General features: G+C 35.4%; 1 protein-coding gene across 1 annotated transcript in view; it reads left to right on the top strand.

Moving 5' to 3' along the window:
• Window positions 1-14,297, top strand: part of cdk8 (cyclin-dependent kinase 8) — a 1,217,851-nt gene that overhangs the window by 153,647 nt on the left and 1,049,907 nt on the right. The window contains exons 7-8 of the mRNA XM_051926591.1: window positions 430-573; window positions 9,635-9,704. Of these exons, the coding sequence (XP_051782551.1) occupies window positions 430-573; window positions 9,635-9,704 (214 nt within the window). The remainder of the gene's footprint in view (window positions 1-429; window positions 574-9,634; window positions 9,705-14,297) is intronic.

Here is a 14,297-nt window from a genome sequence, read left to right as displayed (position 1 = left end):
TACGCTGAACCAGGGGCCATTTGTTTTCTAAATTTTGTAGATAGAGATAGAAAGGGAACAGAAATGTTTAGTGCCATATGCTTTTCCTGATGCCAGCTTGTTTAAGTCATTGTTTATGACTTACAAAAGTAATAGTGACCGTATTGTTATCCCAGGTCCCAGGGAAGTAGTTTTCACAATTTTATTGGAAAAATAGCTACATACTGTAATTGAGAATAAAACTAAATATTATTAATATTAAATTCTGTAGAATTATGGAGGTGCATTTAAGGCATGATCAGAAGATAATCAGTGAATGAATTCTGACTTGGTGGCATTTTTTATTAAATGTAATGCAATCTCTGTAGGCTGTATTCCTTTGCAGTATTGTATTAGTTTGCTGTTTATAAAATTAGTTTAAGTGTTGTGATCTGTTCTGTCTTATTTTAGATATTTGGGCTATAGGTTGCATATTTGCTGAGCTGTTAACATCAGAGCCAATATTTCACTGTCGACAGGAAGACATCAAGACTAGTAATCCCTATCACCATGACCAGTTAGACAGAATATTCAATGTCATGGGTTTTCCTGCAGGTAAGTTTGTCTGCATTATATATTAAACTAATAAGGCAGAACTTCAAAAAAAAAAAAAAAGTTTGTGTTCTGTATTCTGCATTAAGTGTTGCTAAACGTAAAGAAGAATCTTGATTTATTTATATAATACATTTTTGTATAAAATTTGTCTTGATGCTTCTTGTTTTGTTTTAAACGTTAGTGTGTCCCAAAGAGTAAATGTTACAGGGAAATGTTTGTTTTGTTACATAACTTGATTACTTACTGCATGAACAACCTAACAGGTGCTGATGACCAATGACATAATGAGGTGATTGAAACAGAAATGGGTGTGAAAGGAATCAAATTGGGGGAAGGACATCCAAACTAAAAGATGGGTATGTTGCAGATGTGACATTCAAATCATTAATATATATGCTAAAATTGAGCATAGCAGCAAGACACAAGGTGTTCATCCTGCATTAGATAAGTCTTTCAAAGTAGACATTTTGTGGCAAACAAGAGTTTCAAGCTCTTCTGAAGAAGCACAAGGAAATAGGCAAGAATGAAGACCAGAAACACAATGTTCAGTCACAGAAACTAATTAAAGCATAGGAAAGATCCATTAAACTGGCATCCTTTGATAGAAGTCCGGTGCTGCTATCAGCTCTGGACTCACAGAAGCCACAGGAACCAAAGTTCCATCGACCATTTTGAAAAGTCTTATAAGAAGTGGTCTGCATAGTAGAGTTCCTACCAGAAAACTATTCCTTGAAAGTGTAAACAAAGCCAAGAGACTGAACTATGCAAAAAAAAAACAGGACTGTGGTTGCGGTCAATGGCAGCAAGTACTCTGGTCTGACAAGTCAAAATTTAAAATTGTTGGCTCAAACAATGTCAGTGTTCAATAAAAGAGTTAGACAGAGCTACATGGATGAGTGTCTGCAGTGAGCTATGAAGCACAGGAGAGGTTCCCTGCAATATTGTGGCTACATTTCTGTAAATAGGGTTGTTGACCAGGTAAATGGATTCCTTAATGCAAAACTAAGGTCATAAAGAACTATCTTCAGGAAAAAGAACATTGACTTCTGCAACAGATTGTATGTCCTCCAGAGTGCCCTGATCTCAGCCTCATTGTGCTTGTTTGCGAATTTTCGGAAAGCCAGAAGCAAAAAAACAACCAAAGCATGCAGAAAAACTGTGGTAAGTTCTTTCAGCGAAACTACCAGCCAATTTTTTTTCATAAAACTGAATGACAGTGAAAAGAAAATTGATATAGTTTTAAGGTAAGCAGTGGTTGCATAAAGTGTTCAGTTGATTTAGTTTTTACTGTTTACTGCTCTTTATAGTAATTTTTTGATATTTAGAAAATTTTTATTATTTTTGAAAGCATCTTTATTTTACTGATTTGACATATGCACAGTATTGGATATGGGAATTTGTTTTATGTATATTGTAATAAAAAGACAGCATAAAGATTTGGAGCACCTGAAGGCTGACCCTATATAATTGATGAAAAAAAAATAATGAAAGCAACTAATGTTAGTTAGTGGAAACGTCTTTACAGGCAGGTTGAAAGAAAAGGTGGGTCTGGCGATCGGAAACTGGAAGTGATGTCATGACTCCTCTTGCTGTTGATCATCAGATCTCCAGGTGAACAAAGAGGAGAGACATTAGGCAACAGTGCTGACCCTTGGTGAGGGATGGAATTACAGTTTAAGTGCCTTGAGCATGGGAAGGGCGCTATATAAATAAAATGTATTATTAAAATGTATTATTATTATTATTACAGTTAAATGAGTCCTTAGGTTGTTTCCCAGTCGCACTTGTGTGACACAGCCTTCCCCTCAGCCCAGACCTGTTAGGCCAGGAAGTCATATACCAAAAGATTGCATTGGAGTTGGCCTTTTAGACAGCTACAACAATGCTAAACCTTGAATTTATATGGCTGGAGGTCCAAAAAACAAATCTTGTGATACTAGGATTTGACTCCTTATGTAAGGCATTCATCCACTGGAGAGGGCCATGGTCTGTGACAAGTGTGAACTCACTTTCCAAGACTCTGGTCATAAAACTGTTGCTGCACTAAGGCAGCACCATAACAATAGACAACTTCTTCATGTCGCCTTTGCTGGCTGATAAACTGCTGTACTGCAGCATAACTCTGCTTGACACCGTACATAAAGGGGAACTTCCACCTGCAGCTCAAGTCACTTCAGTACGTGTGCAATTCTCTACACTAGTGTTTAGATCTGGAAGTGCCATGCCGACAGTGTATGCGCCCAAAAAGAAGAAGTCTTGTCTGTCTGCATTCCCAGTACCATGCCTCATAATGCGAAGGTTGGGCAAGACCGAACAAAAAACCATGTTCAAATAACAGTGTTTTCAAATTATTGCGTTTTCATGCATGGATGTGTTTGTGCGTGCATGAGAGAGGCAGAGACAGATTTGATATCATTCAGGCGGTTACTGGAATATAAAACACTTTTTGCAAAGGCATAATGAAACAAGTGTGCTTTTATTCAAGAGTAAAACTGAATTAAAAAAAAAATTAAAGTGACAAGAAGATACCAGGAAGGCATGATTCACCAGCGTTTGTGCATCTGCTTATATCCTTTCAGCTATATCCTTTACAAGTAGCGAAACTTTACACCGGCTGTTACAGACTCAAAGCAAATGTAAGTTTTAATTATATAATAGCAATAATAACAGAACCTCACTACTCAAAATGGAAAATACGGGGAAGACCTGGGATCAAACCCGCAACCTCTTGATTTAGAGGCAGCCGTTCTTACCACTATACCAGCCATGCAATTCGTACTTAGGCTTTGTTTTTACAAATTGGCAGCAACATGTAAATAGAATAGTTTATTTTTCTTCGGCTATATTTTTGAATAAAGGGACACTTGTTTTGTCATACCTTTTGTGAACATGTTTATTTGATACACACACATTATACACTTCCCATCTGCATTTTGTCATTATTATAACAAGAAATAAAAATTCTGTTTTAGTTATGTGTTTAACATTTCTTGCCTCACATTTCCTGTCATCCTACATTTACCCAGATCATTGTAGACATGGAACACACATGAAATGTACTGTATGTATTCCAAATAACGATATTTACCCTATAGAACTCCAGCTGCATTGCTGGGGGATGGGATAGCAGGCTGCTTGCTTCTTTTGCTGATTGACACATTTGAAAAACATAAGATGCTGATAAGGAGGTGCGAAGGAATTTAAAATGGTCTGGGGTTGCGACTTTTTTCGTAGGCTTCAAGGATTCTAGTGTTAAAACTGGGAACAACGACAAAGCAGCCTTCAAATCAGAGAAAGACAACCATTCACAATCATTGGACCAGACAATGCAGCGGTTCTTCCGGCCCTTCGTAAGATTAGTTAGAGGAGCAGCTCTATTTGCAAAATCTGGGATGAATGTTCTGTAATAAAAAGTAAGTCCCAAGAAGGCACGAACCTGCTTTTGTGTTTCTGGACAGAGATATGCAAGCACCTCACCTACCTTCTTCAATTCGGGTCTAATCAAACCCTTCCCCATAGAACATTCCCAATAATGCGGTTCAGACATTCCCAATTTACATTTCTTAGGGTTAGCACTAAGTTGTAACATTACTGTGATAGACAGCCAATGAGCAGAAATGTAATGTTAACTTCTCACTCTTATCTTATTCAGATGTTGTTTATAAGAATCTTAATACATAATTCACCAGTCTCCTCACTCACTCACGTCCGTCCGAAGCCGAATGCGCAGTCGTCTTCTGCGTACGTCCGAAGCCGAATGCGCAGTCGCCTTCTGCGCAGCTGCCCAAAAAACCTTACGAGACCGACATCACGGCAGGCGGTGGATTTACGGCCGCGAAAATTCAAAGAGAAAGGCGACTTCGACCGACATCCAACCCCAACATCGCGGGAACTTACGGCCGCGAAAATTCAAAGAGAAAGGCGACTTCAATTAAAGCTCTAGAGGCCTGAAAGGCAATTTCGACTACAGCTCGAGGCCTAATTACGCATTCATTCAATACACCTATATCAGGTTTGTGGTGCTTATACATATTACTATTCCACTCGTGCCCGTTTCATCTTACGTTGTCGAAACGGGCTCTTTGTCTAGTTAATAATATAAGTAACACAATAATCACAAATGTCTGCATAACCATTTAAAGTATAAATCACAGTAATATACCAATTGTTAGTTATGTTTGCTGTGCAGTACACCATCTCAGGTCCAAATCTGTTGAGAAAAAAAAGACTGAAAAACATTATAGAGTGATAAATTCTGGTTCTTTCTGACTGACATGCACATTTGGTTCCTTGATAGTAGCAGAGTAGTGCTTGAATGCCTTTGAGATATTGGAGTATCATTGTTGATCAGATGTATCCATTTGTGGCAGCAGTGCTTGAAAGATAACGGTCCATGTTAGAACGCAAGAAAAATATTGATATATCAGAGAAATGTGGCAGTGAATAATTGCTGCTTAGTGCAGAATTATCCAGATCTCAGTCCAAATAATTATCTGAAGGATAAGATTGGTAAATGTTTTAAATAATATGCCACCCATGAATTTACAGCTGGTGTGGGATTAATATATTTCCCTGTGCTGTGCTTTCTACATGTTGATGAATCCATGTCCAAATAAACTTGGGCAGATTCATCTTAGTAAAATAGCCACTTAGAGTATCACTAGACTTCATTTTTATTGTGTAGGCCCCACTTGGGTAAATGCATTCCCTGGTCAGCATGTAATGCTAAAACATTTCACCTCCTAAAGATGTATTATAACATTGGGATAAAGTTCTAGATTAAAGTAATCTTGGGGCTTCTTAGATTTACTCTCATATTAGTTACATTTCCGGGCCCTAAGACAACTAGCAAGAAGTATATAATGTGAGAAAGGATTGAAAGATTTGTGAGTGTTAGTGCTACATCTGCTTTCTAAGGTCCAGACTCCTGTTGCAAAAAAATGACTTCATCTGACAGCAGGGTCTCTGTTCCTTTCATCTGCCATATGAAATACTGTTCGTATTTTGTCAAGACCTGACCACCTCTTTGATGCATGTGGATGGAAGTGTTAATAGTAAATACCCTGTACAGTAATCCCTCGCTATATCGCGCTTCGCCTTTCGCAGCTTCACTCCATCTCGGATTTTATATGTAAGCATATTTAAATATATATCGCGGATTTTTCGCTGCTTCGCGGGTTTCTGCGGACAATGGGTCTTTTAATTTCTGGTACATGCTTCCTCAGTTGGTTTGCCCAGTTGATTTCATACAAGGGACGCTATTGGCAGATGGCTGAGAAGCTACCCGGCTTACTTTTCTCTTTCTTTTGCGCTGACTTTCTCTGATCCTGACGTAGGGGGATTGAGCAGGGGGGCTGTTCGCACACCTAGACGATAGGGACGCTCGTCTAAAAATGCTGAAAGATTATCTTCACGTTGTGATCTTTTGTGCAGCTGCTTCCTGAAACGACATGCTGCACGGAGCTTAGCATACTTAAAAGCTCGAAGGGCACGTATTGATTTTTGATTGAAAAACAAACTCTGTCTCACTTTGTCTGCTCCTGTCGGAGGGGGTGTGAGCTGCCGCCTTCAACAGCTTTGTGCCGCGGTGCTTCACATACTTAAAAGAAAAACAGCCCTATTGATCTGTTTGCTTTTCTCTCTATCTCTGTGACAGTCACTGCTCCTGACAAGCACTCGTTTGAAGAGGAAGATATGTTTGCATTCTTTTAATTGTGAGACGGAACTGTCATCTCTGTCTTGTCATGGAGCACAGTTTAAACTTTTGAAAAAGAGACAAATGTTTGTTTGCAGTGTTTGAATAAAGTTCATGTCTCTCTACAACCTCCTGTGTTTCTGTGCAAATCTGTGACCCAAGCATGACAATATAAAAATAACCATATAAACATATGGTTTCTATTTCGCGGATTTTCTTATTTCGCGGGTGCCTCTGGAACGCAACCCCCGCGATGGAGGAGGGATTACTGTATCTCTTCATTAGTCGAGCATGAAGCCAGTCCTGCATTGACTGCCTTTCTCAGAGTGGTTGTGCTCATGTCTACTGACAGGTGGACATAAAAAAAAACCACCAAATGGTTGCCACAGTTTCACTTACTGTTCTTTAACTCCACTCACCACTGGTCTGTGGTAAGGAAAGATCAATTTTAACTTGCCAGAAATGCAGTTCATTTGAATAAGATGAAAACATTGATGGGGATATACAGTATATGACAGAACATGTGCCAGCTCAATAACAAAACAAAGGCATAATCTTCATATAGTTTTTTGTATGGCATATAAATAATGATTTTAAAAATTAACACAAAAATGAGGAAAGCATGTATTTTTGGCGTTTCCATAAATATGTGTAGAGTGTAATTTTGAGCTTTCAGTAGGTCTAGGGCTAATGCTTAGGTTTGCATGAGAAATAACAGTTGAACCTGATAATTTAATAAAATAATTTACATAATTTTACGTGCCTAACAATAGCACAGATTAGCTGGAAAGTTTGAAAAACTATTTCTGTGGAGTTACAAAAATGTAGATTTTTTTTTCAATATATAAAATTTCCTAAACAATAGGGTGCCTTTAATTAGAAACTGATTATGAGCACTTTTACAGTGCAGTTAGATGAGATTTTACTTTAATCCTCTTTGTGCCAAAAGGCATATAAGGCATCAACGATTTGCCACCATCTGGTCATTTCTTGAGCTACGTGTTCTGCTTCACCCCATGCTATGTCCATCTCCTTAAGCTCATTTATCACAGTTTGCCACCAGTTTGTTTTAGGCCGGCCTTCTTTGCGCTTCCTAGGTGTTGTCCATCTCAGAGCAACCTTAGGTATACAGTTTTGGTCCATTCTGAGGACGTGCCGAAGTCACTTAAGCGTCAATCTCCAACACCACACTCTGGCTGTTAGTTTTCTTGTAAAGGTCTTATTTAGAGATCTTCTGTCAGAAGATACAACAGATCTTCCTGAGACATTCTTTGTGGGAGGCGTTGATCTTATTCATGTCCCCCTTTACAATAAGCTAGAATTCAGTGCCATACAGAAGAACAGATATGGCATTGCTGTTATAAAGTCCAACCTTTGTTCTCAGACTGTACTGTAGTTGGAGTAATTTTACCACCAATGAGAAATGGTAGAAATGTCTTGCTATAACCAAGAGTCTTTAAGTGTCAAACAAGTCAGCTGAACAGGATGTTTTGTTTTTGGGCTCCTTGCAAAGAACACAGTGCAGACAGTTTTGCATTTCTGTTTAAGGTCTGGATTCATATCCCTGTTATTGTATTAGTGACTGCTGAATTCTCTAAAGAGATAGAATAGCATTGTGTATATGTTCAGAAAATACTTTCAAATATTTTAAAGGAAAAACGTATTACCTTATGATGTTATTATTATTTAAAGATACCATTATTTTGTAGTGGTTAGTGATGTTGCCTTTAGGAGTCTGGGTTTTATTGTCAGTGTGGGTTTTTTCCAGGTGCTCTGTACATCTCCCTTAGTCCAGAAATGTGCATAAATTAGTTAGTAACTCCAGATTGGTCCTGTGCAAGTAAGTGTAGATGTGTGTGAGTACACTTTGCAAGGGACTTATTGAGTGGTTTATTTTTGCTACAGTTACAACATGTGCATTTATGTATTTGTGTAGTATAAAGACTTTTCTACTTTTTTTTTTTTGGAGTATTTTGGCATGATGAATTAAGTTATGCAAAGGTTAATTATTAATAACAGACTTACTGTGGGGGACATGCAGAATGTAAAGACTCCGCTGAATTGAATAAGTAAAATATTGTCATTTTTAGTTTATGAGCCTTCTGATGTATGTTACTGTAGTTATCCAGTCATCCTTCTATCATATCCTAATCTATTTGAATTCTTAACTCTAAGAAAACGATGTATGTTTCAAAAACTGTTTGGAATGTACCTTTTGTTTTAGTCTTCTTGCTGTCTATACCACCAATAAGAATATTTATGTAATACATAAATCAGAATTAAAAAAAAAACACAGTATCTAAACTAGATTTGATAAAGAGCAGCCAAACTAGGTAAAATAAAAACAAATACTTTAAATAATAAAAGCGCTATAGAGAAAAGCCAAGCAAAATGACACCTTTTAAAAGCGCTATATAAATGTAATGAATTATTATTATTATTTAATTTTGTTTTACAGCATTCAGGTGCCCTTTAAACCTGCACAGATTATTTAGTGAAACACTGATCTGTTGTATGTAAATAGTGTTAAAAATGTCATGGTACAAGCCAGTTGCCACCGGATTGTGTCTATTATAGCATGCCTTCCTTTTTCTATTAGGATGAACCAATTTTTGTCATAACAACTGAAGAAAAAAGAACATCAAAATAATTGAAGCTATTCCATTGGTTTGTCTGTACTTTAAATTAAAATTAACATTGTTTGTAGTTATGTTGGCAATGAATAATTCCTAAAAATCTTCAAACAAAAGTCATAAAGTGAAAATGCTATTAACATTTAATATGAAAAATATCTAAAAATTAAATAGTCTTACAAGGGTTTAAGCTGCAGATATACACCTGTCACTGAAATTTCAACACCTTAATAAGATGGCTGTATGTATCTATTATTATTTTTCTATGAATCTACTAAATAGGAAATAGTGCCTTACCATTTATTTTCTTTAACAAGGTTGTCTTTGATTGGGTTGCAGCTAGGTTTTAAACAGTGTTTAATTCTTCTGCCTGATGAAAGTGGACAGTTATTTTTGATTTTGGGCTCCTTCACTATTTGTAAGGTAACAGCACTTTGTGCCAAACAGTTTCAAGCTATGTATCATTATGAAACTTCACACATTTTCCAACTGAAAATATTCAACTGCTCAAGCTGAAACATTTTAGCACATTTTTAAGATATTTTTTGTCACCATTTTGACTAGAGTTTATTTTGTATGTAAAATTATAATTTTTTAAACTGGGAATTTATTTTTTTCCTTTCTTTAAAAAAAATTTCTCTTTAGTTTGCTGACTTTTTGTTACATTCATGATCAACTTTAGTAAACCTGTACAGTTCCCACTGAGTTACTCATTAATTTGTGTACTTCTTAGATAAAGATTGGGAAGACATAAAGAAGATGCCTGAACATTCTACACTGATGAAAGACTTTCGAAGAAATACGTATGTAAAAATATTTAAATATTAAAACATAATTTTTAATTATTTTTTATTAAGTTGTATAAATATTGAATTCATTTGTTTTTAGTTTCTGAAATCAGTGTTACAATTTTATTTTTAAGGAAAACATTCAGTAACAGATGCATCTGATTACCAGATTTTCATGCTTTAGTAAATGCTTATGATGACATATTTCTGTAGTCATATTATGATTTCTACTTTTATACCTCTGCTGATTGTCAGTATAGACTGTTCTTATCTCACTGTGGTATAATCAGTTATGGAAAATGAGCCTCCTAAGTACTGCAGATAGAAATATAGAGTATGGCTCCTGTAACAGCTAGAAAGAGGCATATGAAGAATTATGGGTACAATTGAAATTTAAAAATATTTATTAAGAAAATGCAGCAAGAAGAAAAAACACAACAAATATACATTGCCGGGTGTGCAGCTATAGCATTGGCCATAAATGGTAATGGAGTGAAATACTGTTGGTGCAGTAGGTAAGGTAACATTTAATCCCAACAGTATTTAGAATCCCAGATGATTTTCAGCCAGAGTGCTTGCCCTGAAGCATTTGGTCCCAAAGTTTATATAGGTTTCTTTAGTCTAAAGATACATTGTTGGGTTGATTGAAGATGGAAAATTGATCATATGTTTGTTTGTTCTATGGCAAACAGGCATTCTTTCCATGGTTGATTTCTGCTCTGCTGCTTGTTATGCTGGGTGAAACCCCAAACCCGAATGACTCTGTAATGTTTACAGTAGGTTCAGAAAATGATTACACTCTTCAGCAGATGGATCTATTTCTGTGCCTCATATTTTGTTAGAAGTCTATCGGAATGTAAAGTTACCACAGCATTGTTGTTGTTATTATCCAAACATGTATTTCCTGTGTGAGATGAATAAATGGCATTGCATCCGTGTATCATGGTGTAGATCTTTGTTGTATCCCCGTTTAATTACGAACCAAGGAATGCTTCATTATTTGTATGAACATTATTTGTTAGAATACATCCTTAATATGACAATTTTAGTATGCTGTGTACTTTTATTTTTATGTTAAATATCATAGCTTTTAATTTAATCTATTTTCAGAAATTTCCATATAAACCTGCTGTGGAAGAATTAAATTACTGTTATTCATAAAGTTCTTATTTTTTGTTTAAATTGTTAATACCAAGGCAGAGCATTTCATCCAGCAATTCCATCTTTAGGTAGATCCCAAATTTAGCATGTTCTGAGAGTGATTCTGTGAAATACAATTAATTCTGTATAATAAGAGAAAATATTTTATGTAAGTCTGAAACTTGTCTTTTTCTGTTTATATTTACTGTATCTCAAGTATTTAAAAGGCTGAAAACTAATGTACTACTTTATTTGTGTTCTTAGTTTCTAAAAATCTTGCAATTAGTATAAAGTATTCTTTATAATGTGATGGGAAAAAAATATGATACTTGCAGTATCTTCCCTGGCTAGGTGAGGAGTTTAACAATAATTAACACTAGAATTACCAGAGCCTATGAAAAAACTCGTAGATTCGGCCCACCTTAAATCCCATCGCACCTCTCCGTCAGTGTCTTTTGTCATGTAATTGTGCCTAAAGACAAGCAGCCTGCTACTCCATCCCCCCACCAAGACAAGCAGCCTGCTATTCCATCCACCCACCGCCACAGAATGTTCACAAAGTTCTCCCAGCTCATGTCTTGATTATCTGTGAGTGAAGTGCTGGAGTTTTAGAGTGGAAATAGATCGTTATTTGGAACACATGCATTTCATGTGTGTTCCATTTCTACAATAATCTGTGTAAACACATTGTTAAAACAGAAACGTTTTTCATTTCTTAGTAGTAAATGACAGAATGTTGGCATAATCTGTATAATGTGTGAGGCCTGAAGTCCAAAGATCAAATAAACACTTTCACAAAAGGTTCAAGGATAAGACAACAGCTTTCGTGGCATAGCGGTATGTAATTCTTACTGGTAATTCTAGTGTTAAGGACCTTATACTTAAGCCATTGTTACTTCATATCAGCTGGAACCATTCAGGGGATTTTGAGCATCCTTTAGCTCAGTTAAGCATATTTGTACAAAATAATCAAATTCAGTACAAAAAGTGTAATATCTAGTACTATTTTCCTTGGTAAACCAGTAAAATAGTTGTGGTAGTTACTTTGAACATAATTAATATTCAGTGTGAAAAGAATTTGGTTTAAAAATTTGTAGTAGCTTTCTAATGTCAATAGAAAAACAATATAATTAAGCTGCTTTTAAATATAGTGTTTGTACATACTATAAACAAGTGCAGTTAAAACCAAATCCACTGTGGCAAATGCAGAAAAATAAATAAATAAACACAGATGTGAAGGCTGTCTTAGGCTATGTCAAATCTATTACGTTTTCATTTCAAAAATACGCTGTTAAACAAAATGATTTCTGTCCATATTAGCATTTTCACATCAAAAAGTAGTATACAAAAGTATTTTTGTTCACACTAAAATGACCAACAATGTGTATGGCATAGTTGTCAGCAAGCACTGGTATATCCTGCCAACAATGAGATTTAATCTCAAAATCACAGTAAGTTATTTGCTGTTTCTACATGTGTGTAGTCTTCATAAGTTTTCTTGCAATGTGTCAAGCTCAGTAGAAAAGTGCCATGCAAAGCAATTCTTCTGTGCCTGCTATATTAGAATATGATTTTCTTCTGTGAATGGTGACTAGTCAGGAAATGAGATGTTGTAGTGAGCAGGATCCAATCACAAAAGGGTCACATAACGGGCATGAACAAACCAGAGCATGATGCAAGCCTGCATTTTGGGAAAATAAAAAAACATTTTCACCCTTCCACATTACAATGCTGAGGTGGCTTTTTCAGAAGTCTTTGTTTTTGGGGGTTGAAAATGACAGTTTAGCGTGAATGACAGACAAAAACGGAAACTAATGTCATTTTTAAACAAAACCATAATAGTGTGGTAAGGGCTTCACAGTGGGAACAGTTTAATGAACTAAGAGTGGATGAGAATATTTGCTCACTGCAAACTCTAGGTAATCAGTTCAGGCTGGATTTTGCTTTTATCTGGATTCTTCCTGTGTACTTTGGTCACAGTTGTAGTTCAGTATAGCTTTTTGTTCTTCTGCATTGTAACAATTTTGACAATATGTAAAACTCTTATTTTTAATTTTCTAATAATTCTCTCCCGATGATAATTTTTTAGCAAATAATAAAACCTAGGGTCCATTTACTTTTCTAAACTCATTCTTATTTGTTTCTTTTCCTGTTACATGCAACAGTTCATCTGAATAGTACACATCACATACAATATGAGTCTTTAAAAAAAAATAAACAATGAATTCGTAGTAAAATATAACTTTAAAAAGTACAACTGGAGTTTACAAATTTTCAAGCAGCACTAACTGTGCAGTACTACACTAAGTATAAATTGACTTCAATGAAGAGTGTAGGTAATGTCAATATGAATGTTTGTTAAACTGACTCATTCAAGGCCAGTTTCTACTTTGGTTTCCATATTTTTTTTCTTACCAAATTAAACAAATTTTAGTTGCCTTGACCATAGCCAAAAACCCATATACTGTACAAATACTATTTAAAAAATTTTAAATTGAAATTACTCATTTCAGATTGCACAAGTGAAAACTATTCACTAGAACAGAATGTCTTAAAATCCGGTAAAATCTCAAAAGGACATTTATGTAACCGAAATTTTAAAAAGTTTTAATCTTTAATTTTTATTGTACATGTATATGCTCACAAACACCTTTAAAAGTACAATTAGTTACATGCACACCAGATGTAGTATTTGATAAAGTTATGTATGAAACAAAAATGTTAAACTATGGAAAATAATTATTTCCATGATATTTGTAAATGATATCACTGCATTTTTCTGTTTTAAATCGGAGTTGTGTAAGGAATAAAATAGGCACTTTTAAACATGGATTGCATGAATGGTTTATAATGAAAACCTAAATTAATGCAGAACAACAAAAGTAAAATGAGAAATTCCAATATGTAATTCATAAAACTTGTGAAAAAGCAGTGTGTATGAACTCATTGAAGACCAGCACTTGACAAATATGCTGTAATATTTTGTAGGAATGTACAACAAACCTCTGAACATTTGAGGAGGAAACTGACCTTTAAAAACTCTGAACTGTTCCAGACATGTCTTTTAATTTCTTGACTCTGCACTTCCATGAGTGGCAAATAATATACTGCTGCTCACATACTGTACATAGTTCTGGATTATGAACAAATGACTAAGTTTTGGTCTACTCTGGTTAAATTGTATGATGTTTAGCAGCAGTTTAAAAAATCTCTGCCATTATTTTAGCTATTAAGAAATATCAAAATTACTTCAAGCTCAACTTTTAAATTATTCTTTGGTGTGCTTATTTAAATAAAAACATTTTCTTTGGTAGTGACATGGTGATGCAGAGGGTAGCAGTACTGTATTCAGTTGCCATTTATTGGCCATGAGGAGTTTACATGATCTCCACATGTATGTGTGGAGTTTTCTCTGTGTACTTCAAGTTTCATCCTGCTTTTTCAGAACCATACTAATTAGGTTGATTA

This window comes from Erpetoichthys calabaricus, chromosome 4, assembly GCF_900747795.2.
Source record: "Erpetoichthys calabaricus chromosome 4, fErpCal1.3, whole genome shotgun sequence".
NCBI classification, from domain to species: Eukaryota; Metazoa; Chordata; class Cladistia; order Polypteriformes; family Polypteridae; genus Erpetoichthys; species Erpetoichthys calabaricus.
Note: the sequence above shows the minus strand (reverse complement) of the source record. Positions and strands in the feature narration are given on the sequence as shown.